At 51.1% G+C, this 27,024-nt stretch overlaps 1 protein-coding gene across 1 annotated transcript in view; it reads left to right on the top strand.

Annotated features, from left to right (window-relative positions):
* The window catches only part of CEP70 (centrosomal protein 70), a 1,232,997-nt gene that overhangs the window by 245,683 nt on the left and 960,290 nt on the right, over positions 1-27,024 (top strand). Inside the window, exon 6 of the mRNA XM_069616613.1 lies at positions 21,540-21,715. Within this exon, the coding sequence (XP_069472714.1) occupies positions 21,540-21,715 (176 nt within the window). The remainder of the gene's footprint in view (positions 1-21,539; positions 21,716-27,024) is intronic.

The raw sequence follows: 27,024 nt of genomic DNA, 5'->3' as shown, positions 1-27,024 counted from the left end.
ATCATATTTGAAGCACAAATTCTTTGAGATGAAATCAAGAAGAATAATGAGAAATTCTTTATTAGCTCCAATTTCTGTTATTGTAGTAGTAAAGCTTCAACTGCTTGCTGTCCGAGGTGATGTGGGATACTGGTATATAGGCTAACCACATCAATCGTGTATAGGATATCTTCTGTGGTAACGGAGATGGTATCCAGTATTTGGAGAAAGTGGGTAGTATCTTTAACGTACGTACTTGTTGCTTGAATGATGGGTTGGAGGAAGAAGTCCATTTAAGTCCCAAGCGGTTGTAAAAGGCTTTTGGTTGCTGCCACTATCGGTCTCCCAGGTGGATTAATCAAACATTTATGTATTTTTGGCAAGGTGTATAGGTGAGGCATTACTGGATATGCTGTGGATAAATACGATTTGGTTTTTGTACTAATCCAATCGTCCTCGACTGCGCTGTCCAGAATTTCTTCCAGCTTTCTTTTGATGTCTGCTGTTGGGTCTTGCGATAATAGCTTGTACGTATTAGTGTCTGATAGTTGCCGAAAGCACTGTTGATGATACTGGGTGGTATCTTGGATTAAGATTGCCCCACCCGTGGCTGGTCAAATGGTGATCGAATCATCAGTAAACAAGTTTCGAATCTGTGATAGTTCACCTCTGCTTAGGTTAGACCTTTTTGGTGTGTGAAATTGAATCCTCTTTAAATCCCTGAGTACCATTTTTTTGAAAATATCTATCGCAGGTACCTGAATAGGTGGACAAAATATAAAAGATAAGGAATACGTGGGCCAATATTTACTATATTCAGTACATCAATACCCAAATAATTGGCGAAATGCAACCTTAAACATTCTTACTGATGCCGACATTTCAATAGATACTCTTCTCAATAATCCTAATCAAGCCAAAATCAAATTGTATCGAAGAGATTGGATTCACACCGTTGAAACATGTCAGCGTCTTAAATATTGGAACGTAACCCAGTTTGGACATAAGAGATTTAGAATTACAGAAACATACCTCATCAAATATCCGTCCCCAAAATTTAGAGACAAGTATATGCGATTTTGTTTTAATCTTTGGCCCATTAAAGACATAATGTGCAGGAGAAAAATATTGGATTGCAGTGAGAATGTTTGTAGGTTTTGTAAAAACGATGAAATTAAGGAAACCTTAAAACATGTACGTGCATATTGTCCAGTATTGTATGTTTTGCGTTGTAAATATTTTGCACATTGTTTTAACGACCATGCAAAAAATTATAGTGAAGAACTATGGCTGCACATTTTTGGTGCAAGACATATGATGCTCAGATCAGCAACAATTGGTTTTATAAATGAATTAGATTTAAAACAGAATTAGATTCTTTTAAATAATTTTAATTATGAGACTGCATTTTACTGTTTTAGATTTTAACATGTAGGATGAAATCTTATGTATTTTTGATTTTATTTTATGTATTCATGTTAAAACTGAATGATGAATTCTTTATTATTAAAAGGTTGTTTCTACAGCCAAACAATGAAGAAAAAAAAAAGTCCCCACATGGCAGGCTTGCACAAACACCACTGTGCTTTCGTGGACCCCTTCCACAGTGCAGGGGTGCTTAACGGCGCTCTCATCTTCGGGTATTTCACGGGGCAGCCCTGCAATCAGTCCCTCATCGTTGCTTCGCTTTGGCACTCATCCGGCAGCTATAACCACGGACCGCTTCCCCCTCACGCTGCTCCGGTCCTTTCAACAGCCCAATGCGTGCATGGCCGCTATCTTGCTTCGACCCTCTCCAGCGGACCACGCAGTTTAGGAAGCGGCGTTCTGTCGATCCCTGCAGGCATCCGCTGCGAAGGTTCGCCAGCACCTTCCCACACCTGTTAGCAGCAATGTCGCCCTGAAACCTAGTTAAAACGGATGCAGGAATCAGTCTCTTCCAGTGTATTATTGATGGATCACGCGGGAGCAATCCCAGGAGACGGTACACCCCTTTTTTGGCGCCGCCGATTCGGGGCGGCCAGTTTGGTGTGCTCATTTCGGCGCAGAAGCCTTTGTGGCGCCGCCGATTTGGCGCAAGGGACGTTTGGACGTGGCTGACATGCCAGCCATGTCTAAACTATCTCACGCCAAATTTAAAAGCATAATTCTTTTAAAATGCAGCTCGTTGACAGGTACTGTGTCTGTCAACGTGTTACATTTTAAAAGAATTTGGGGTCAAGTTACTGGCGTGAAGTGGGTGGAACATCACCGTTAATCAAGAAGGTAGTGCGGTAGTTGTTTATATACACACTACTCCATAATCCATAGCGGGGGCATCCCATTGCCGCACCGCCTCCTCCTCCCGCACCCTGTCCCTGGCCGGCCTGCCCCTGCCCGGCCACCCCGCCTGTACCCGGCAGTGATGCATTTACTGGAATAACAACATAACACAATATTAAAGTTGGAAATCGTAATGCCACAGCAGCTTTATTTGCATAAAGTCAACGAGTTATCTTACAGGCGATCCGTGAATTCACCATACCACAGGTTCTTCTACGCTGTGTGAGGCTTCCTAGGTATGCCCCCACTCCTCCCCCCACCGTCCGCGTCTGGTCGACGCTTCCGGTTGAGCCCGTCCCTTGCTGCCAGCTTCTCTCTACCCATGGCCATTTGATATGTTGTTTTGTTTTCGCATTTCTTGACACTCCCCCCCCCCCCCCTTTGCACTAAGGTACCTGTTTCTAACCCCCCCCGACACACTTCCCAGTCTCCTATGTCTTGGTTCTAGCTAAACAGGCAGCCACTCTGGTGCAACGCTATTACGTAGGTTCCTATACAGACACCACTTTTCGGTGCCCCAAAACATCACTTTGCCCCAACATCACATTTTCTGTACAGACACCACCTTCAGCTGCCGACTAACACGCTCCTACCTATACAGTCATCGCTTTGCGATGTCCAGCTATCCTAGCACACATTTCTACTCTACTCTGTGCTCCCATCCCCAGCTGTGCCGCTTCTACCCTAGCCCTATCTCCATGCTTCCGGCCCCAGGTGTCCCCATTCCGGCTTACTGTCCCCCAGGAAGGGAAGCGCCTTAGTACCCGTACTCCCAGTGCCCTCCCCCTAGGCCCTCCGCCGAGATCTTAATCAGCACCCACACCCCGTCAAGTTCCGTAATCGCTAGCCCCAACCCTCCCTCTCTCCTACTTGCTCCTCCCCTCTCCTGGTGCCATATTCTTTTGCATTGCCCCCTCCCCCCAACTTTCTCCCCCCTACAGTTCCCTGGGCTCCGTTCTCCCCCAAAGACTCCCACCCCCGTTCTCTCGTTTTGCCCCCAAGTACCCCAGTCTGTTTGCCCCCCCAGCCTTGTGCTTGCCCCCCCTCTTCACCTCCTTGGACCATCCCTTGGTTCCCTGTTGTCACCCCTCGAGCCCATTTTTGACCCCCTACATCCCCCTGTGTATCCTTCCTTCCGTTATCCCTTCCCCCAACCTGTTTCTTTGGCAACCCTACTTGTGCCACCATACCTGCATCTAGGCCTCCCCCCCCCCAACTTCCCTTGTAGACCTTTGTTTTCACCTTGTTTTTCAATTTTTTCTTAACACCCCCCCCCCCCCCGCATTTTGGGGTTGGAATGGCTTCCAAGCCCCCTAAACCCTCCCCTTTTTTCCCCATGGCCTCCCCCAAGTCTGTTACTCTTGGGCGCCGTAGGATCTAAGCTGTTGGCTGAGCATTCCCCTATGGGCCTGCCAGTACTTTGCTAAAGGGATCGACCTGTGATGCCTCCAAGACTCTCTGCTGGTTGCCGGCGGCAGAGAGTTCCCCCAGCCTAAGCAGGTCGCTCCATTGCCAGCCCTTCCGCTTGCTCACCCTCGCTCAGTTGCTCCTTGGTAGGGGTATAGCCTCCTTGTCCCCCCCCCTGCCCTTCCCTGTCCTTGCCCTTTCCATTTTCTTGTCCGGAAGGCAACGCTGCCTGACTGTATTCTTCCCCATGTGTTCCAGCTTTTTCCTTGAACCCCCCTCGAGGATTGGAAATTTGTTGCAGTGAATTCTCTATTGCCCCTTCAAGGAGATTAACATTTCATTAAACCGCACTACTCTTACGGTGGCGTTACTTTGTGATAACTAATTAAATTGCTGGTTTGTTCTAAATGTGCGCGCCATACCGAACACACTTTGCTGGTTATTTGTACCCTGACCCTTGCAACCCCAATTTGCGGTGACCGGTTCTGCACCCCTTAATATTGTGCCTCACTTCGCCCCCTGTTGCACCGGATCGAGCACCCCACTCCCCAGCACACTCTCTTGGGGTGAGGGGGCTCGAAACAAATGTGGTGCTCCGTGTGGACTTGCTTCCGACAGGGGGTAACCAGAGCGTGCAACTCCATTGGCATTCCAACATGGGCGGAGACCCAAGGACCGAGGCGTCTGGACACAATGCATGATCCCCAAAATGTCATCCCGCCGAGTACAACGGCAGATCCTGTCCATAGCCTGGCCAGCGAGTCCCCGGATACCATCTAGCTACCATTCCTCACGCCACTCAGAGACCGATACAAAGGGATACCGTTCTGCCAGTGGGGGGAAAAGTTGCACACTTCGTCCCCTCTGTTCCTGACAGCGGTACTTCATGCTTTCTTTCCAAGGTTTTGTTTTCGCTTAAGGTTAAGTTCAATTCATGGCCGCCTGTATATTGTTCATTTAGGTGATTATGTGATTTGTATTTAGGGGCCCGTGACTTATGGACCTCATGTATTCACAGTGCCCAACTGCTTGCGAGTGGGCCATCACTGTGATACTGTCCGCTGACCCCTTGAGACCCCCCCCCCTTCACTGGAATCACTGCAGGAATGCTTAGCCACAGACTTCTTCCTTCGCTGCAAGGGGGAACATGCAGTATAAGCAATTACCAGCGCACCTCTTCCTGCGTGTACTTTTGGCATGCCCCCATCAAAATTTTGTATCGGTGAACCTGAAATCCGCTCTACACTAGCACCATCCTGGTCAGCCATCCCAACACAACGCAGCTTAACAATTTTCAATGCTTCCTCGAACACAATTTTCCGCTCAACCCGGGTGTGCCCGCCAAGCCCCCCATTCTGAGCACCCTGGCCTGCTGACATAGGCATTGTGCCTCAATTCTGTATCCGCAACAACATCTCCTGGTCTTTGACCCGCTGTAATACGAATCTCAATGACTTTGCGTCTTGGCACCCATTATAGCCGTACCTTTGCCCCTAAGCGCTTGGCCCCTTTGTCGCGTGCCTGAACGCTGCGCCTGCCTAAGCTTATTTGAAGTGCTTCCTTCGTATCCGTTAAAGACCCATATGCGTGAATTGTAACGCTAGATCTTACGCCATTCGCAACGTGGTTTGTGCCAGTTTGACGCCCCAATGTTAAAACCCCCTCTTCCTCCAAATTCCCTTGGCAAGCTAATCACATATGGCCCTATACATTGGTAAAGTGCCCTCCCCCCCCCCCCCCCCCCGGTCGTACCGGGCATTCGTGGATCCTCCTAACCAGTGCCCTTCCCTTCCCTGCAATCCCCAACCTCCGGCTCAGTTGAACTACCCCGCAGGATGCATGTATATCCGTGGACCGCATGACAACAGCGCCCTGTAGATTGACAGTTATGACCCACTAAACCCACACGTGGTTCCTAGGCCGAGCCACCCGGCCCCGCGTTTCCTTACCCTTCGTGTTAGGCATAAACCCGTGCATTGTTCTTCGGGACCTCTACACACAATTGAGACTGCAAGTGGTAATACAAGTTCACCTTTGGTACAAGCCTGTACTGCTGTGTTAGAGTGGTAGCAGTAGCGGAGCAGCCATGCGCGTGCACAACCAAACCGTGTTTCCAACAATTTAACATTTGCTTGGACATATTGATGAATGAACACTTTTGAAAATGCACATGGTCCAATGCTTTTGATGAGAAACCTTGCTCTGTAGTCTGCAGGTTGCATACCTCCTACCCCTGCTGCCCAACCCATACTCATTAACAATCTATATTATCACCCTGTTACTTTATACCAGGGGTTCTAAAAGTGAAATGACCACTGAGTTAGCCCAGTTTCTGCCTGCCACGCCATCCTTTCTGCTTGGACTCTTTCTTGCCTCTTGCATAATCATGCACGGAGCATATTGTCCAGTTGGCTGATGTGATTTGCATTGGGGGTTGCTGTTCCACTGGTGGACAAAATCATTGCGCCGTAAATATGGGACAGCGGCGCAAGTGAAACTGACTATCCTCTACAGCGAACGTTACATCAACTTGTTGCCAAATTGTGGCTCGCAGCACAGTTAGTAATGTATAGTATTATCGTTAAATGAGCGCACTTCCTCAACATTCGAGATAACAAGCAGCGAAGCTCAACCCAATTAATTGCTGTCGATGCCCAATGTACAGCGCAGACAGAAAGGATAGCAGCCTCCCATCTACCTCCACTCAGCATACCCTGCACCTCATCGAAGTTTTATCCCTTGGAAGAACAAAGCCTGTTGCGTTTGCATCTCAGGATTGGCTCATTCCCCTCCCTTACCGCGGTTTACCTATTCGGACTCACGCTCTGGCTCTCATGCACGAAATTCCACCAATTGACCCGTGCCCTATTCACTTGATCTGTTTAAATTGTGTCCTTCAATAACGTGCATGCACCATTCCATCACCGAAGCACCGCTGCCCCGGGATTGGCCACGACAGAGTGCAAACACCGTCCCAACGCTGCACTGTCCCTAGCCCTGTCGCTTAAATGTCCCATCAACATTTAGCAATTCCAGAACATGCTCGTGACAAGACTGTTCATAATACATGATGCTTTAATGAACCGCACACCATTCCCTCTATTAAATCGTTCCACCTTCGAACATCAAGATTATCAAAACGTGTCTTCGGCGCGTGCGCGCACAACCCACTGAGCCATTTTCCTGAACCGTGTGCCCGCTTTTACTTTTTTTTGTTAACTCTTTTTATTGACATTTACAACAAGACAAACAGCATGAAAAACAACCCCTCAGCCCTCCCTCCCTCCCCCCACCCCTCGGCGACTAGCCTAAAAGCGTATAGCTGTCCTTTCCTCCAGTCTGAATCTCCATGTTCATTGTAGCTCCAAGAGTCTCAAGCTTTGCGGGCACCACATCACCCTAAGTCATCTCTTAACACAGATAGGACTTCCCCCCCATTCCGCCGCGAAAGACTGCACCTTATCATTCATGGCGTAGGTCGCCCATTCCAAGGCCACAATTTCCCATACCTACCGCAGAATCTTGACACTTGGGCACCTCAGGGCTTTTCCATCTTTGCGCTATTAATTGCATAGCTGCCAGAGTCAAAATTGTTTTGGCTTTTTCCCTTCCCCTTGCTTCCACCGCCCCCGTGACCGCCCTGATTCCCAGAAGGATCTGCATTGGAGTTCTGTCATCGCCCCGGACAAACGCCTGTTCCTGTGCCTCACGTATGTCTACCCAAAAGGGTTTGATCTCTGGACAGTCCCACCAAACATGTTCCGCAGTACCCAAGAGACCACAGCCTCTCCAGCATGCCCCGGACCTTATAGGGTAAAATCTGTGGAGCCGGGCCGGGGTGTAATGCCACCTCATCAGTATCTTATACCATGATTCTTGTAATTGGGACGCCCTAGCTAGTTTGGGTATCCTCCTTCACAGCCTTTCCCACTCATCTCTACCGATCTCCCGTCCCAAGACCCGTTCCCATTCCCGCATGTAAGCCCATTGCGGTCTTGCCTGTGCGGCGACTAGAATTTTATATATATTAGAGATGAGGCCTTTTCGATCCGTCATTGGTAAGTAAGAATTTCTCAAACTGAGTTGGGGTTCTTGTGGCAGCTGCTCTAACCTCCGGCTGAAGTACCCAATGGCGTATCTGTGCGTACCGGAGCCTTCCGACCTCCAGTATAGAAAAATCCCTCTTGCATTCATTAAAGGATAATACCTCCCCCTCCCGGAACATATCACACAGTTTCTTACACCCTCCTTCCCGCCACTCTGTAAAGGCTCCCTTCTCCTGCCCCGGGGTAAAATCCCCATTGTTGAAAATGGGGGTAAAGGGGGATGGAAATGTTGTAATCCCTACACAGCCTGCCAGCCTGTCCCAGGTGTCTGCCATAAGTTTGGTGATGGTACTCTGATACAAATGACTGGGTCTGTGCACCTTCGGAAGCCACAACACTTCAGCTAAGCTATGATGTGCCACCGCCCTATCCATCCGCACCCATAACTTGTCCTGCATGTCTTCCCCATCCTGCAACCACTCCCTGATGACGCGGAGTTGAGTTGCCTCATAATACCGCCGAAAGTCCGGTAGCGCTAGACCTCCCTCACCCTTTGGCGCCATCAGAAGCCTGAACCCCACCCTGGGCCTTTTCCCTTCCCAGATAAAATGCCTAGTTAGTGTGTCCAGCTCTTTGAAAAAGCTCCCCGGGACTGGCTGCGGAATCGCCTGAAAGAAGTATAGAAGCCACGGGAGTATGACCATCTTTACAGCTGCTAACCTCCCCAGCCATGATACCTTCAAGTCTTTCCACCTCTGAAAGTCCCTCTTGATTGCCCTGAGCAGCGGGGGAAAGTTCGCTGCATACCAACCGTCCAAAGTAGCCGTGATCCTCACCCCCAGGTATCGAATTCCCCCCGGGCTCCACCGAAAGAGAGTGCCTCTGCCCAGACTATCCCGCTCCGCTGAGCCTAACGACAGATTCAGGACCTCAGACTTGCTCACATTAATTTTTAATCTTGAGGCTTCTCCAAACCTCTCCAGCAAGGCTACACTAGCGCCCAGGGAAGCACTTGGAGTCGTCAGCATAAGCAGCATGTCATCGGCAAAAGCCGCCACCTTGTGCTGCACCCCTCCAAAAGGAACGCCCCGGATCTCCCCGGACTCCCTGATGGCCTGTAAAAGCGGTTCAAGGTACAACGCAAAAAGTAATGGGGAGAGCGGGCAGCCCTGCTTCGTCCCTCTCTGCAGGTGTACCCGCCTCGAGGATGTCCCATTTACCATCACTCTTATCGTGGAGCTCCGGTAGTTAGCCTTAACCATTGACATAAACTCTCCCCCGAAACCCATCCTCTCCAATACCCGGAAGAGAAACGTCCACTCCACACGGTCAAACGCCTTTTCCGCGTCCAATGCCACCAGGACCGCGGGAGTGTTTGTTTTATTCACTTTTTCCCCTATGTGGGCCACTCGCCGGATATTATCCGCCGTCTGCCTTCCCCTGATGAACCCGGCTTGCTCCGGGAGTATCAACTTTGGGAGGACGGAGTCAAGCCTCTTCGCCAAGATCTTAGTATAAATCTTAGCGTCAATATTAATCAACGCTATTGGGCGGTAGGACGACCTCGTAACCTTAGCTTCTTCCATAGAAGGGGAGATTCTACCAGATCGACGGAAGGAATTATATAATGACGTCAGATGTGGGGCCAGCTGTGAGATAAACAGCTTGTAGAAGGCTGCAGTGTAACCATCCGGGCCAGGAGCTTTATGTACCGGGAGATCTCCAATCACCCCTCTTACCTCCTCCTCAGTAATTTCTTGATTAAGTGTGTCCCTCATCTCCCTACTAATTACCCCCAGTTGCACTCGTTGCAAGAATTGTTCCTGCACATTACTGCAGGGATGCTGCGAAGTATATAGGGCATCATAATATTCAGCTAGAGCCTCCTGTAAGTCCTCCTGCCTCGTAACCCGGACCCCCGCATCTACCTTCAGTGCCGTGATCGCGTTCCTCGCCCTCCTACCTCCCAACAGACGCGTCAAGAGTGCATCAGATTTATTTGCCCTAGCATAAAATTTGTCGCACGGCCAGCAGAGCTCCCTCAGCCTTTTTCGTGCATAGAAGCTCCAGTTGCCCCAACGCCTTCCTATAGGCTCGCCTGGCCTTCCTGGAGGGGGTACCCCACTTCTGCCTGCCTAGCCACTTCCACTTCTGCTTCTAACTGGGCCTCCAGTGCCCGTAGTTGTTTCGCTCGATGGGCCGATGCCGCAATAAATTCCCCCCGCAAGGTGGCCTTAAATGCATCCCACCTTATCCCCTCCCCCGTGTCCCCCTTCCCATTAATCTCAAAGAAGTCCCTGATTCTCTCCTCTATCCGTCCCTCAGTAATGCCCCGGGTAGTTTCCAGCTCCAAATCCCCTTTACCCTCCGACCCAGCTCCAAAGCCATAGAGACCGTCTTATGATCTGCTATCCCTATTGGACCAGTGCAGACTTCTCAAACCTTCCCCATGAGGCCAGCTGACACCCATATATAATTGATTCTAGATTGAGAGCCATGGACTCCTGACACAAAGGTATATCCCTCCTCGTCTCCTTTCATTTCCCTCCAAACATCCCGTAGCCCCATCCTGCCGATCCTCTCCTTCAACTCCCCAGACATTGTTGCCCCCCCTTCTCCCCCTCCCCCTCGTCTCCCGGCCCTGTCCTTATCCCTGTCCCATGCGATATTCAAGTCCCCCAGTAAGACAATCGGACCCCAGCTCCGCTCCTCTAGCACCTCCAAGATCCGTAGCAGGAACTGCTCCTGGCCGGTGTTGGGAGCATAAACCACGGCTATTGTATAGGGAGCCTCTAAAAACTTCCCCCTGACCACTATATACCTCCCTTCCATATCCCTGGTTACCTCACATACTGCAAAGCCCACCGTGTTGCGGATGGCCAGAGCCACTCCCTTTGATTTGCTTTGGGCAGAGGCATGGAGAATTTGATCAAAACCTCTTAATCGCAACCTGCCCTGATCTTTCCGCAACAAGTGCGTTTCCTGGAGCCCCATGAAATCTGTTTTTTCCTTCTGGGCGAAGTGCTCCAACTTCTTCCTTTTAAGAGGGGTGTTTAGCCCTCTCACGTTATGTGTCAGCCACTTCAGGAATTACCCATAGGAGGCTTATTGCTACACTGGAGTGCCCATTTGCTTTCCCCCCTATCCCTCACTAGTCGCCAATCCCCTTTTTTACCCCCCCTGACCCTCCCACCCCTCCCCCGAAGGCGCAAACTCTCCCCGCTCCCACCTCAGGCGACATCGCCTTTATGGTTCCAACCTGGCTGCTCCACCTGCAACCCTTCAGTCGCATCTCCCTTCTAGGGGCCCACCACCCGTTATTACCCGTCTCCATCAGGACTCCGCCACCTCCTCGCCCCGCGCTTCGCTGGGTTCCCCTTTGGACCGCGAGACGCCCCTCCCGGCCTCTCTCCGTCTTTTGTCCCCAACTGTCGACCATTCCCATGGTCGAGGTCTAGGACGACCACTCCCCGCTTTCTGGCTCGGGGCTGTTGGGATATCCTCGAGGTCCAGTCGCAGAAGATCAGCTCCCTCCTGTAGGGAGGTAATCCGCCTCGGGGTCCCCTCCCAATCGAAGAGTAAGCCAAACGGGAAAGTCCATTTGTATCGGATTGATTTCTCATTGAGAACCTTCAGCAGCGGTGCCATTTGCTTCCTCTTCAGGAGTGTGCTATTCGCCAGGTCCTGAAATAGAGCGATCTGGTGGCCCTCATGCATAATTGGTTCCTTGTGCCGAGCTGCCCTGAGTACCGCCTCCTTCTGGGCGTACATCGTAAAAGCTGCGAGCACATCCCTCGGCCTAGCTGCCTGACCTCTGGACAGCCACCCGGTCCTGTGCACTCGATCAAGTTCCACGCTCTTCGGATCACCCACCTCCAGGATATTCGCAAAGATGCCCTGGACCACCGCTTTCAGATTCTTATCCGGCACCGATTCCGGCAGCATTTTCACTCTTATATTGATCCTGCGGGACCTATTTTCCAAGTCCTCCATCTGAATTTCAAGGTTTCTGGTGGCATTATCCAGCCTTTCAATTGCCTCGCTATTAGCTGAGGTGTCTGCGTCCACCTCCTGAAGCCCTTTCTCCAGGGTATCCGTTCTTTCTCCCAGTTGACGCAGTTCATGTTTCATTTCCCCAATAGCTTCGTTCAGGTCATTGCGCATCAGTTGGAATTGATCCTGGAAGGCCTTTGCTAAATTTGCCTGCAGGGCATGTAGTTCCCCCAGGAGTTCCTGCCGGGGTATGAGTGCCTCCTCAACTAGTTCATTTTGCGTGGGGTCTTCTCCTGTTCGCCCCCGTGACGCCCCCGGACCGTCTCGCGTGGCCTGGGCTGGCCATAGCGCCTGAAGAGTGCCCGGGGCCTCAACCAGAGCCTGCATCCCTCTTCCCCCCTTTCCTTTGGGTTTCGAAGCCATGGCGCTCCCCCTCTCTCCACGGGAGTGCTCCGCCACCGCCGCCCCACACCAGTCCTCCGTAACTCTTAGACAGTCCGAAGAGAAAACTCAATAGAGATGCTGATGGGCTGGGACAAGGGCGCGGGCGGCGGTCCCGCCCACTCCCCAGTCCGAAGAGCGGCAACCCAGCCCTGACCCGCTCAGGGCCCCCACGCTATGTCCAAAACAACCACAGCAGCACTCCGCGTCCTCTCGGGCCTCCGCTCCCCCTCTCTAGCTCCGGGGCTGCTCACTTCACTCACCGGTCGGGGGGGGGCCCGCAGGGCACGATCTCCTCACACCGCCGTTACCAGAGCAGACATGAACAGGCATCCGACGGGCCCCCCCTCCTCACCTCCTCACTGGCTCCCGGGGGGCTCTCCTCCTCCTCAGGTGTGTGCCCTTGCAGACGCCGCTCCACTCCAGCCCTCCACTGCTCTCCCGCAGACCAAAGGAAGAGCGTCCGCTGTCCGATGCGGGCTCCGGGGTTACTTCCTACTCCCCCGTAGGGGCCCTTGTGTGCTTGTAGGGCCTCCGCTTAGACCGCAGCCCAGATGTCAGCCTGCCCCGCTCCTCGCCGGCCCCTCCTCTCCCCAGGGATGCGGGCAGTGATCCGGTTCGGCTCCAGATCCTCCACGTCACAGCCACACTGTCCCGACCCTCTCTGGGCCTCCTCGATGCACCCGTAGCAGCTAGCGCATCATTCCACTCCTAGACACACCGCTGCTCTCCCTCTAGCTCCACCAGAGCCGCGCAGCACCACTTCACTCACAAGATATGGGTACCTCACCCCGTCGCTCTCAGGGGGCCTCCTCTTCTCCCCCTCGCTGGTTCTTCGGGGTCCACCGACCAGTTGGGGCTGCTCTCCTGCCTTGCCGCTCCTCGTGCGCCTCTGCTGCCCTCCTTTCCCCACCGAGGCCGCGACCGCAGAAGCCTCCTTGCGTGTCTCCGGCCCGGGCACTCTGGTGGGGGCGGACAGCTCTTGGGGCCGCACCTCCCGATTTCACCTCCGCAGCACAGGGTCGGTGACTCCCAGCTCTCCACTCCCCTCCGTGCTCAGTCCGGGCAGAGGGATCCCCCGCGAGCTGCCGCTTCCTTCACTCTCGGCCCTGCTGGCCTTCACTCCTCGAGTGGCTTCCAGCGCCCACCCGGACCTGCTGGCACCGGATTCCCCACTCCGCTCCTCCTTGCTGGCTGGCTTGCCCGGCTTCCCTTCGTCGCCGCTGCTGTCTTGGGAGCCTCGTAGAGCCACTGATCGGTCCGCAGACGGGGTGGTGGGCACTTTCGTCTAGCGGGTCCGGAGAGCACCGTCGGCACGTCTACCTAGTGCCGGCGGCCATTTTGGACTCGTGCCTGCTTTTACTTAAACATCCACATGGACGGACGATATAGCAGAAGCGCTTTATCTGCTTTCAAGAACTGAAAACGACAGCCGTGTACAGAAGTGCATTTCTGCTGCGCCCGCCTGAAAAGTCTCCGTCCTGCAAAGCACCGCAACAGATGCATAGCATGGAGCTGCGGGCCATTTAAAATGAGTGGATGATTGGCTACCTTAACTTTGGGTGGGAGGAACGATTCCCAATAAACATACCTCCTCGGCTCGTTCATGTGCGGCGGCCGCATTAACTCCTGGATAAAAACCCCATACCTGTTGAAACCTGCAAAAAGCCCACCCGGCGCCCCAGTCGGCCATCCAACAAATTCCATCCCCGCCTCCATCCATCCAAAAGACCTCCACGCCAGCAACGTGGTCAAAATGACAAACCAAGTCCCTACCTCATGACGGCTACCAAATCACTGACCCGCAACGTGTAGCCGCCCCGGTAACACAAAGACACAGCCCGCACTTTCCACTTGCTCGCTCCATAACAAACCGCGTTTTCCAATTGCGACCGCTGTTTCCTGCACACAATCCTGAAACCTTTGGCTTCCAGCACCGAGCCAGTGCACGGGCCCTCGACTGCCATCATTCCTTGTGCGTCGCCCCAACAAACATGTGTAACAACCTCCTATTAACCTGCCCAAAATTGCAATCCTCGCCAAATCCCCACGCATGACCCCGGAAAGAATGAATAAAATTGGCCTGAACCAGTTCCCCTGCGTTGAAATGCGCAATTACCACTTGTCGAACAAGCTCTTGGGCCCCAATAACAATTTGCCCGTGTTCACCCAAACAGGTTAATTTCTATATATCCCGGTGTCACGAACCCCGAGCTACTATCATTTCCCTGGTCCGTGCCTCCAAAGTTGCCGTCCCACAGAGACACCGCACCCTTCCCTAAAGTTTCAGCAGGACCCAACTTTGTTGCTGCGCACGCTGTTGCTGTAATGATACCTGAACAACCCCGTGGCCTACCTCCCGTCCCCGTTCTAGCCCCCTCCCCCCTCTACCGCCTCCAGGATGCATGCCGCCAGCATCGCCCTTCCAGCATTGTTCGCGATCCCCCTCACCCTGCCATTGCCAACGCCCACCCAACTATTGCTCTGAACCCTATTAGAAATGCAATGCAGTGGCCCCAACCCAAAGCCGTGTCCCGTGCCAACGCACATGGCTATCTGCCTGGCCACCCTCTTAGGCGCCTGCCACCCCCTTAGGCGCCTAACTGTGAAACATCGCGGCTTTCCATGGCCCATCCCGTTCGTACCCCGCATCCCGGTACACGTGATTGCCCCCAAACCTTTGCCACCTCGCATGTTGCCCAGTCCCACACATGAATACAATACCCTGCACACACGGCCGCCGCACGTCGCCCCCACCCCCAACCAACGCCACCTTGCGGCCAGTGGCGTCGCTAGAGGGGAGCCTGGGGGGGCCAGGGCCCCCCCGTGAAACCCTGTGCCCCCCATGTTCCCCCCTACCTAAAACGAGCAGTGACCATGTTCTCCCCTTACTTTTGTCTGTGCCCCCCCTACTTATGTCTTTGGCCCCCTCTGTGCCCCTCCTAAATTTGATTTCTGGCGACGCCACTGCCTGCGGTCTCTTCCTCGCTGTGCTATCCAGCGGCCCTCTCCTAAGCCGGCGTCATCCGAGTCGACACTCCTTACCCAACACGAACCGCAACCCCGTCCTGGAACACTGTCGTTCTCCACCACAAACGCTGGAACCTCCACTCCGGAAAGCCAGCAACCAAGACTCCATCAAGCAAACCAGAAGCAGGAACAAAAACGAAACTAAATTTCACTCCGTCGTCGGGAAGGAGGGCAGAGGACGGAGTGCGCTTCTTCTTCTTCTTGCCGATAGATTTGTATCCAACAGTGGTGCTTTTTGGATACCGAGGCTTGAGCCTCATTGCTCCATCTTCTCGGGTTGAGTATGTAGTCGTGGGTTTGTATTCTTCTTGGTCTGTGTGGTCTTGTCAGAGTAGAGCTGGTTTCACAGGGTCTTCGCAGTGGACGGTGCGCTTGTTCTTCTTCTTGCTGATAGATTTTTATCCATCAGCAGTGATTTTTGGATACCGAGGCTTGAGCCTCATTACTCCATCTTCTCGGGTTGAGTGTGTAGTTGTGGGTTGTATTCTTCTTGGTCTGTGTGGTCTTGTCACAGTAGGGCTGGTTTCACAGGGTCTTCGCAGTGATGGGCCGCGGGTAGCGGTCGAAGGGGTTTGCAGTGGTGGCAGTGAGTCTTCTGATCAGAGGGTTCGGGTTCTGATCTAGTCCTTGGCAGAAGTTCTTACTCAGCTTCGCTAGATGTTCATCCAACATCTCGCTGTCCAGGTCTCTGTGAAGGTCTGCTATCCTTGTGAAGATTGGAGCTCCAGACGATATCCGCAGGGCCTTGTTCTGGACTATCTGAAGACTCTTCCAGTGTCGCTCATGGCAGGTCATCCATGCTGGGGAGGCATACGTCAGGGTTGGTCTGATGATCGCCTTGTAGACGTTGATCTTTGTCCGGAGGGGCATGGACTTGCTCTTCAGGAGTGGGTACAGCACTGCCATCTTTCCTGTTGCCTTCTGCTGAGTATTCTCGATGTGGCTTTCCCAGTTGAGTTTGCTGTCCAGGGTCACACCGAGGTAGCAGCTGCTGCTCTCCCATTTGATGGTCTCCCCGTTGAGGCTGATGTGTGGGTGCTCCTTGATCTTCTTTCTAGTGAACAGCGTTGCAGTTGTCTTGCTGGTGTTGAGTTCTATCCGCCAGTCGCTGTACCACTTTGCAATGGTATCCAATGAAGCTTGCAGGTTCTTCGCCACTTCCTTTTTGCTGAATGACTGGGAGATGACTGCAACATCGTCTGCATACAGCGCCAGGTTCGTCTTGTGGAGATCTGTCGGGATGTCGTTGGTGAAGAGGTTGAACAGGAAGGGTCCGAGGTTCGATCCCTGTGGCACGCCTGCTCGGATGGGATGTGAAGAGGACATCTCAGACCGCATGGCGACATTGAAGGTGCGGCCTCCCAGGTAGCTTGCAATCGTCTTCACCAGGTAGTTCGGAAATCCCAGGCCAATCATCTTGTGCAGCAGTCCCGTGTGCCAGACTCGGTCGAATGTTTTGGCGACATCCAGGAAGACGATTCCTGTGGACGTCTTGATGTTGAATCCATGGCTGATGGTGTCCATCACTCTCAGAAGCTGATGAGTCGATGCATGCTCCTTTCGAAATCCAAACTGTTCCTTTGCTAGTAGATTTCTTTCTGAGGTGAAGTCGCTGAGTCAAGCGAGGAGGACCTTCTCCAGGAGCATCGATAATCCAGAAAGCAGGCTGATGGGGCGGTAGTTTGCTGGATCCCTCAGTGGTTTGCCGGCCTTTGGAAAAATGATGACCATTGCTTCTTCCCAGGAACTCGGGAAGTGCTGGAGCCTCATGCATGCATTGAAGATCTCTGTGAGGTGTTCCATTGATGCTGGTGGGAGGTTCTTGATTGCCAGGTTGGTTATTCCGTCGTTCCCCGGTGCCTTGCCGTTTGCCAGCTTTTCTGCAAGTCCTGCTACCTCAGAGCTTGTGCACTCCTTGATGTCTTCTGCTCCCAGCTCATTTCCGTGATCTGCGAGGTACTTCTCAACTGCTTCCTCCACTCCGTCTGAGAGCCTACTTACCTTGTTCGGGGTTAACGAAGCCTCCAGTGTCTCGGCAAGGACCTCTGCCTTGTCCTTGTTGCTGCATGCAAGGTGGGTTCGTCCCTGGATTGGTGGGCTTGGCTCCTTCTGCCCAGTCAGGCGACGAGTCATTCTTCACACCGAGTTGTCCGCCTCCTTCAGCTTGGCTGTTGCGGCCTCCCACTTCTCTCCATGGTGCTGTCGGATCTGTTCCCGCAGGAGTCTTGTGAGCGTGTTGTACTTCTGCAGGAGATCAGGCGTGTGGAATTTCTGCCACTGGCGTCTGGCCCGATTCTTGTCGGCGATTGACTGTTGGATACCTCTCGGTAGGTTGTAGATGGAACATCGGGTTGTCTTCTGCTTCGGAACGCTGCTCTTGATTGCCTCCTGGACTGCTGTTGTGAAGTCTTCCACAGCCCTGTGGATATCATCCTTGGTGCACAGCGGGGTTGGAGTGACCTTGCTGTTCAGTTCTTCCTTGAAGCGGCTCCAGTCAGCTCTTCTGAAGTTGTGCTTCTCGGCCTGCTGGTAGGGTTCCATCTCATCTCCCACAGTGATTGCTACTGGATTGTGGTCCGAGGTCAGCTCCACCAGTGTTTCCAGCTCCACAGAGTGTTGCAGGTTCTTCAGTAGCACGATGTCCAGCACATCTGGGTTGTGGCTTGCTACACCTGGGTAGTGCGTGGGCTCAGTCGGGCCTGCTACCACACAGTTGTTCTTCCTGGAATACGCCAGCAGTGTCCGTCCCCTCTGGTTGACAGTCCTGGAGTTCCAGCATCGGTGCTTGGCGTTGAGGTCTCCTCCGATGAGTGTCAGAACCGTCAGATCCAGCAAAGCATCCAGGTCTCGGAGATCCAGCTTTGCTTTCGGGTGGCAGTAGGTTGCGATCAGTCGGAGTGGTCCTGTTGTAGTCTTGACTTGCACTCCAGTGGCTTCAATGCTTCTGAGGGGTGGGAGTGCAATCTCATGGTGGTCGATCGTTGTCTTCACTATCACTGCTGTCCCCCCTTCTTTGGCTCCTGTAGGTCGGTCGGTCCGGTACACTCTGTGGTTCGCCAGGCTCAGCTTCTGGTTTCCTTGCAGGTGGGTTTCTGAAAGCAAAGCAGCACTCACCTTTCTTGTTTCCATCAGGTGAAGGAGTTCGTCTGTCTTCTTCTGAATACCGTTGGCATTCCACAACACGATGGCGCAGTTTGGTTTAGATGGCATGTTGGTTTGTCTTTTCGCCCTGGAATAGGCTCAGGATGAGCTGTGCCACCGTCGTCATGGCGGGGTCGATGTTAAGCCCTGCAACAAAAGCTGCAATCTTCACGATGATGTTCTTCCAGTCGATGGAGGTCGCTCTTACCTCTTCCTTCGCTGAGGTGGCAGCTTACGGCGTGTTGGGTGGTGGATTTAGGACTCCAGCATAGCTCAGCCCGGATGTAGTGGGTGTCGTGCGAGGTGGGTGGTTCCCCTGTGCGGCCGCTGTTGGTTTTGGCTCCTGGTGATGTGCGGGTCTTAGGTGTGGTTGGTGTTGTCCGCTGCTCCTCTGTGGATCATTTGTAGTAGTTGGTGGGTTCCGTGGAGCTTGCAGTGGTGGTTGTGGTGCCCTCCTCTGCTGCTCGTCCTGTTTAGCTTTGGTAAGGGCTGGGCATCCGTGGTAGCTGGCAGGGTGAGGTCCTTTGCAGTTGGCGCAGGTTGCCGGATCTGTTCGGGCTCGGGTGCAGTTTTGCGATGTGTGGTTCTCCCCACATCGCACGCAGCGTGGTTCCTGGTGGCAGAAGGCAGATGTGTGGCCGATGCGTTGACAGTTGAAACACATGATCGGTCCTCTTCTGCCCTTCGGTGCTTCAGTGGTAACTGTGCAACTGCACAACTGTGTGATCTTTGTCAGGTCTGCCGGTTTTCCATCGCTGGTTTGTGCAAGGGTGGCAACAAATAGAGGGAATTTCTTGCTCTTGTCGGCTGGCGAGGTCAGCTGGACAACACTCTTCACTGGGAGACTGGGAGCAGTGGACGGTGTTTGTTTGCATGGGCCTTATATAGGCCCTCCCCCTCGCTTGGTTCCCTGCCCCCAGTCCTTCCTGTGTTGTCCCTCCCATTGCACAGGGTGGGCCCTTCCCTCCTTTGGCCCGCCCCCACCTTCGGAGGAGGGGGAGGTGGTTGGCTGGGCAACCCCCACTAATGGGCGGCACCGCCATGCCTCCTGCTTTGGCGGGTTCCCCGCCATTGCATCTGTTCCCACCATTGGGCAACTATAACATACTATGCGTGTACCAACTTTAAACTTAGCGTGAATAAGTGTTCCGTTTACTCTATTTTCAGTGAAATGCATTTTTGTAGAGGAGATTGTTTCAACTTGTAATAGGCAGAGACGGAGAGTACCAAAACGTTGCCAGTACAGTGCGTGTTCAGGCATGAAGTTGTATAGCAAGTGTGATTTTTGAAAAAATGAACAGGTGGTGGATGTACAATATTTATGTCCTTTGTGGATTTATAATGCTTCATGTACAATGCATGTATTTAATATATTCCGCCAGTATGCATGTTATATCGCATATTGTCCATGTCCTGTAAATCACTTTGTGCAACTTCTCCATCGTGAGGGTATGTTAGATAGGGGCTCCCAGACTCCCATGCCCACCTTGATCTCCCTGTAATGGGCTCGAGTATATTGTAGCCTGTCCTGGTAAATTTCCATTGCAGTGTTTTGGGCGGGTAACTAGGATGGGAGAAGCACACCTCACGGATGGGCCAGTTTCACATAGGAAGATAACGTAATTTGCCAAAGATCACAGAATTTACTGCAGTGGGGGTGCTAGGATTTGAACTCAGATCGCCTGATTCCAGTTCTTGAAACATCCAGATGCAAACACATCCTGAGCTGGGAGTTGACTTGGTGCAAGGCTTAAGGCGGACTGCTTTGTGGCAATGCCGAGTGTGCGTCTCCATGACTTTAGCACGTGTTTCATTTTTGATGTCAGAGCAGAGTAAATCACGAGTAAATCCAATGGCCCCTCGCGCCAAAAGATCCCCACAGCTAAACGGTGTAGCGCCGAACTGGGCATGCCAAAATGGGCGCACCTAGATGGCTCCTGCGCCAAAACGGTCGCGCCAAATCGTCCTGCCCCGCCCAAGAGACGGCTTACACCATGGTCACAAGCCACGCCCTTTCAAACTTGGGATTAATGTTACAGCGAACTACTGCTTTTTAAAGAATGCTTTAAATATCATTTGTGTATAAATAAATAATGTATTATATAACTTTGTGTGTAAGTGTTTAATTGTATACTTATAATTACTGTTTTCATTATACAGCTCTACAGCTGACATTACCCCTCTTAAGATAAGCCTGGCTGTCCGTCACACTACCAACTTGTGTAGTACATGCCTATATTAAAAGGTGCGGTACCTAATACCAAGAGATGAGGCTTGTGTAATCCCACACCAGTTGGACTGTACTCTTTCTTACCTAACACCCCCATTTTCTTACAGCACAATGTGCAATGCTGTAACCGATTGGGCAAATGTATGGTAGTCAAGAGCACTTGACATTGCGTTACGTTATATTTAATTTCTTACTCAGCTGCTCTTTGGTTGTTATTTTGATAGCTTAATAACTCAGATTCTGAAATACTACACTAAACTTAACGTTGTATTTGTGCAACTGATCTAGAGCAGACTCACCATATGATTTGTGTATCTGATTCGAATTCACAGTTTCGGGATTTTCACACACTTGTGTATGATGTAAACACTTTTCTCTAAATGCAAGATTGAGAACAGTGGCACCGTTTGAACATGCAATCCTGAATAACCTATTTGCTTGATGTTTGATCTTACGTAGGCTGTCAACATCCCCCAATGTTCCCTCTTTCGTGATCTGATGCCTAAAGTTGGAAATGCAAAAAAAATCTGAGTATGATTAACGATAGGTTACTCGCTTAGTATACCTCAAGAGCATACATTTAATCGTATTGTCCAACTGCGTTAGATACTGAGGAGTAAAATATGCAAACAATGTTTATGGCCATTGCCAAGGGTGCACTACTGGGATGTGCTACATTCGCAATCTTTTTTCTAAACTGCTATTGTAGAGTTTCATTTTCTGTCATAGTCGCAAAGGTATTTTCAAGTGTTAACAGAGAAAGTTGTAATTGGGCCTATGTGTCCAGCCATATTACGAGCAAGTACATTTCCTTTTTTATTCTCCAACGCGTAAATATTACTCATTGTGAAGTTCCATGAATACTTGATTGGAAAGGGAAAGAAATCTCAGCATGGAAACAATTTAGGCTGAAGTAATGGTTTGCTAAATTTCTTTACATCTTCCAACAGACAAGGTACAATCAGCAAAAAGAAAAATTGAATGAACACCAAGAGACCATTTCATGCTTGCAGAAAAAGCTTCTCAGACTGATTACAGAAGATGACCAGCGTGTTGCCAGGCAGAATAAGGTTTTCCTCCAGCTCCAGGACCGTGCTCCCAGAGCTCATTCAACTATAGATCAACAGTACGTAATCTTGTCATGCTAGATACTCTTGGTTTGCATCATTTTGAAAAGCCTCTGCCAATGGAACTTGCATGCCTGACCTCAAGATGCGTAGATCTTTCAAACTGAACCTTGCTACAGCATTTTGCGTTTCTCACTCTTTTAAATATGCATCCAATTTCCCCTTTGCTTTCTCAACATTTTGAGTCTGCTCTTATGATCAAGTTACATATTGGCTTGAGTGAAAAATATACTCCTTCCTCTCAAATGGCAGTCTGCACCTCGGCAGATAAATCTATTTTTTTCAGTGAGATTTTGGTGAGGCAATATTAATTTAGCCTATTCATCTTTTTTTTATCAATCATTTTATTGGTTTAGTCAAACAAAAACAATACAAACCAAACATGCAATGCAGATATCAACAGCTCAATTGTTCCTTAAATAATTTCGGTCACTGCTCCCCTTATCCACCCTCCCTTACGGGCCTATTTGTTCCACACTCTCTGTATCCGCCTTGCGTGGTTGAGTCTCACTTTCAGTGGATTCTGTCAGATCCTGTAGAGTTCCAAACAATTCTTCTATTAATGATTTCCATTCCATCAGGGTTCCCGCCTCCTCCTCTCCCCCTACGGTGCTTGCCTCTTGCCATACCATGGTTTCTGCCTCCGCCCATTTCTGCAACTCCTTCCACCACACCTCTACCCGTGGCCTGTGACATGTCTTCCATCCCATGGCAATCCTTCTTTTTGCAAGCACATATGCTAGATCTTTCAATTTACTGACATGCTTGAGTTTCTGCGATCTAGGGAACCCCCCAGCAAGCATGCCCAAGCCGTATCAATAACCATTGTGACCCCCTTTTCCGCTAGTTTCTGTGCTATTTCACTCCAGAAGCGCTCAATTACTGGGCAGGACAAAACCATTTGTACCATGCCAGCATTTTCTTCGTTACATTTGGGACATGTTTGTCTTCCAGCATTTTTAAATCTAGATATCCTCTGGGGTGTCATATATGCCCTGTGCGTGATATATAGTTGTATCTGTTTTAGCCTCGCATTTCTTGACACCTTCTTGTGGTACCCCAGGGCACATTTCCACATCCCGTCCTCTATCGAGGTTCCTACTTCCGCTTCCCAGTCTAGTCTTAGTTGTGTTAATTCTTTCCAACCTTGGACATCATCATCTCGTACAGTCTAGAGATCTCGTGCCCCCCCTCCATTATGTCATAAATTGTATCTATGCTAGCATCTGGTTCTTCTTCCAGTACCGTTTCCTCCCCCAGCACTTCAAAATCTATGATAGTCCCCTCTCGCCAGATATCTCCCATTGTCACTAACCCCACCGACTCCCAGTGGTTCCTGATTATCATCCTCAGCTGCCTGTCTCCCCCTGCCAGTGCAACTAGTGGTACCTGCGGGGAGCATGGGAATGGGTTCTCCATCATCTGGCATGCCCGGCGCCAGATCTTCCAACCCAGCATCATCATCTTAGGGCGCTCTTCCATTTCTGACTTGGGCAGCCAGATCATCTCTTTAAGTAAAACTGGGCACAAACCTGTCCAAACAACCTAGATTCGGGGGTCTGTTCATCTGAGAGCCATTTGGCAATATATTGCAGCTGGCTCGCTACATAATAAACCTCATAATTAGGCAGTTTTATCCCCCCTCCTTCATAAAAGTTCTGCAGCTTCCATAGTGCCACCCTATTCCGGTTACCATGCCACAGGAAATCCCTACAGATGCTGTTCAGTTTAGTGAAGAACTTCTTGGGTATTGGGTATGGAATATTCCCAAAATAGTGTAGGAGCCTAGACAGGACCACCATCTTAAGCATTGCCCCCCGTCCCATCATTGCTAGGGGCAATTTCACCCAGAATTGCATACACTTCTCGATTCTCTCAATGGCTACCTCGGTATTGTGTCTGTGCTCCTCTTCCACTGTGTGGTACACATCTATCCCAAGATACCGGAAAGTACCAACCGCCCATGGTATTTGTAACACTGGCAACCGTCCCACAGGGATTCCCTTATAACTGCCCAGCGGGAAAATACTGGATTTTTGAGGATTCACCGCTATACCCGACAACCCCGCATATCTGTCCATCACTTCCAGGATGTACTGGAGATTTTCCTCCGGGTGCCTCAAGTACAGCAGCAGGTCATCTGCATATAAGGAGATCAAGTGTCGGCTCCTATCTCGATACCTATAGTATCATATTGTTGCCTAAGGTATATTGCTAGGGGTTCTAGGGCTAGTATATAGAGCATTGGGGACCATGGACACCCCTGCCTGGTGCCTCTACTAAGTTGCCATCTTTCGGATATTACTGATCCTGTTTTGACCCTGGCCAGCGGTTCACCGTATAGCATCTTCGCCCACCGTATGTATCCAGGCCCCATACCATAGCCCGCCAGGGCCGCCAGCAGCCATGGCCACTTGACCGTGTCGAAAGCCTTTATCACGTCCAATGACACGATTGCCATTTCGCCTTCGTTCTTACTTCCCCATTCAACAACCCATTGGAGCCGTCTGTGATAATGAGTTATAGTTCTATTTGGGACATAGCCCGTTTGGTCAGGGTGTATTAGCTTGCCAATAACTCTCTGCAGTCTGTTTGCCAAGACAGCCGTTAATATCTTGCTGTCTTGGTTCAACATCGACAGGGGTCTGTAGGAGCTACAGCTATGCCCAGGCTTGTTGGGTTTGGGAAGCGGTATTATGATTGCCTCTCTAAGTGACTCCGGCAGCCGTCCCGCCTCAAATGCTTCATTTAAAATTTCTAATATTGGGGGGAGCACTTCCTCCCTATATACTTTATAAAATTCACTTGGGACCCCGTCCGCCCCTGGAGTCTTACTAGTAGGCAGCTGCCTTACCACTTCTCCCAACTCCTCCAAAGTAATCGGTGCATCTAGCTCCTCTCTTTCCTCAGCACTTATCTTGGGCAATCCTATGTCCTCCAGAGTTTGTTATCTCCCCATGACTACTCCCCTCCTTATCTCCATATAGTAACCTATAATAATCTGCAAACTCTTGATTAACTCCCTCTTGGGTGTCCGCTACACTACCATCTTCTCTCGTTATCGTTCTAATCGGGGGTCTGGGTGTTTCGCTCTTACACAACCATGCCAGAAGCCTTCCTGTTCTATCCCCTCCCGCATGCTGCCTCTCTATGTATTTTTTATAGTTGAGGTTGCACAATCTTTCCCATTGCTTCGCACATTTCTGCTGCAGTGTACGTATCAGCTCCATGTCACTCTCCGTGTCATCTCCCCCCTTCAATGCCTTTTCCAGTTCCTTTTCTGTTTCCTGTAGGTCAGCCAAGATCCCACCCTGCAGGCCCTTTGATTTTGCTATGGCTACACCTCGCACCACCACATTAAAGGCTTCCCATAATGTGCTTGTTGAGTCCACACTACCCGTATTTGTCTCAAAGTCATTTATAATCTCCTCCCTTATGTCTTCTTTAAAACAGGGGTCCTTGAGTGCCTCTGCCCGGAGGCGCCATGTCGGAATCCTTGCCCTCGGGGGTAGTATTGCCACCCGAGAACGAGGGGCGAGTGGTCCGATAGGACCCTCACTTTATATTCCGCTTGAGTAATCTCAGTTATTACCTCTGACGTAGCAAAGACATAGTCCAGTCCCGTATGTAGCCGCTGCGGGGCAGAATAGTGCGAGTATTGCCTTTCTTTGGTGTGTCTCGTTCTCCACACATCTACCAGACCAAAGTCGTCTAGTAGTGTCTGCAACGCTTTAGCCGCTGGGGCGGGTCTATCAATCTTCCCTTCTGATCTATCTACTCTGGGGTTTAATACACAGTTAAAATCCCCACCCCAGATCACCGCGCTCCCCATAGACATGCTAAGGTTAGTACACAGAGTTCTGAAATATGCTGCCGTATTCTGATTGGGGGCATACGTATTTACAATGTTTATCTCCCTATTCTCCACCAATCCCCTCAGTATGACCATCCTTCATCTGTTTCCGCCTTTTCCTGCAACAGTTGAAACGGTACATGCGGCGCCACCCAAGTGAGCACTCCTCTAGCATATGCAGAATATGTCGAGCCCGCCACCAATCCTTTCCATTTCTTTGCAACCATCTCTATCTTTTCCCGCTTCAGGTGAGTCTCCTGCAATAATGCAATGTCTATCTTCTGTCTGCGCAGGTACAACATAACCTTGTTCCTCTTTAGATAACTATTAAGTCCCCTGACATTCCACGTAATTATTTTAAGGTCCCCCAAGGCTCATTAGAGTTCCCTTCCCCTCCCACTAGTGCCGTCCAGATCACACCTCCATCTCGGTCTATATAGGCTCGTTCTCCCCTTCAAACTTTCTCTAACCACAAACACCCCAAACACCCTTAACACAACAAACCTCCCACCCTCCCGCCTCCCTCTCCCATCCCAACAACACCCTCCCCAACTGTTGCCCAGCTCCATCCCTGGATCTCAGGCCCCCCCCCGCATCTAGCCCTTTCTGGCAATAGCCCCTACTCTCGGCTCAGCAGGGTCAAGCGGCCCTAGTGGCTGTCTTACTACTAATTCTTGGGGGGTAGACTGCCTCCATTCTACTGCTCCTGTTTATTGTCGTTAGCATTTCCGAGTCAACTCTATCCTTATTATTATCTATATTCCAGTCCAACAGGATCAATAGGTCCAAAAGTGACATAATGCAGTTCGGATATTGAAACATGACATAATGGGCTCCCCTCTGCTCAGCAGCCCAATGGTTTTACTGCATCCCTCTCACTTATCGCGCTTCTCACGGTCTTGTTCTTCATCTCGATCTGGGCAGCCCTGCATTGCATCTTACATTGCTTGGCTTTGTGCTGCCAGCCCACAGGGGGGCGGCACAGTACAAATCAGTCCAAGTAATCGCAACTCGGCTCACAGCATGTACCGCGCTGCTTATTAATTGGGCCCCCTATCTTTATCCTGTTGGCTGGGCGCTTGTCCCGCGGACAATGTACTTTCCGGTGCCCAGGTAGTACTTTTAAGTGCCCCGGCGTACGGTCACGGCCCGCAGGCCCTGACTTCCTCACTGGTTCTGCAAAACGTTGTCACACACAGTGCTCATTGGCGCAGTATTAGGGTCTGGGTATCTTCTTCAAAGGCCTCGCAATGTGCAGGGTCTCCCCATCTTACTTTGCTTGGCGTTGTGCTGCCAGCCCACAGGGGAGTGGTACAGAGCGAATCAGCCCAAGTCAGCGCAGCACGTCTCCCTGCATGTACCGCGCTGCTTTAGTTAAGTCACTTATCTGTACCTCATTAGCTGCTGGCCGAGCGCGTATCCCGCAGGCAACGTGTTTTCGGGTGCCAGGGTTGT

This window comes from Ambystoma mexicanum, chromosome 9 (genome assembly GCF_040938575.1).
Source record: "Ambystoma mexicanum isolate Mex_15411 chromosome 9, UKY_AmexF1_1, whole genome shotgun sequence".
Taxonomy (NCBI): Eukaryota; Metazoa; Chordata; class Amphibia; order Caudata; family Ambystomatidae; genus Ambystoma; species Ambystoma mexicanum.
This window is presented reverse-complemented; position numbering and strand designations above follow the sequence as displayed.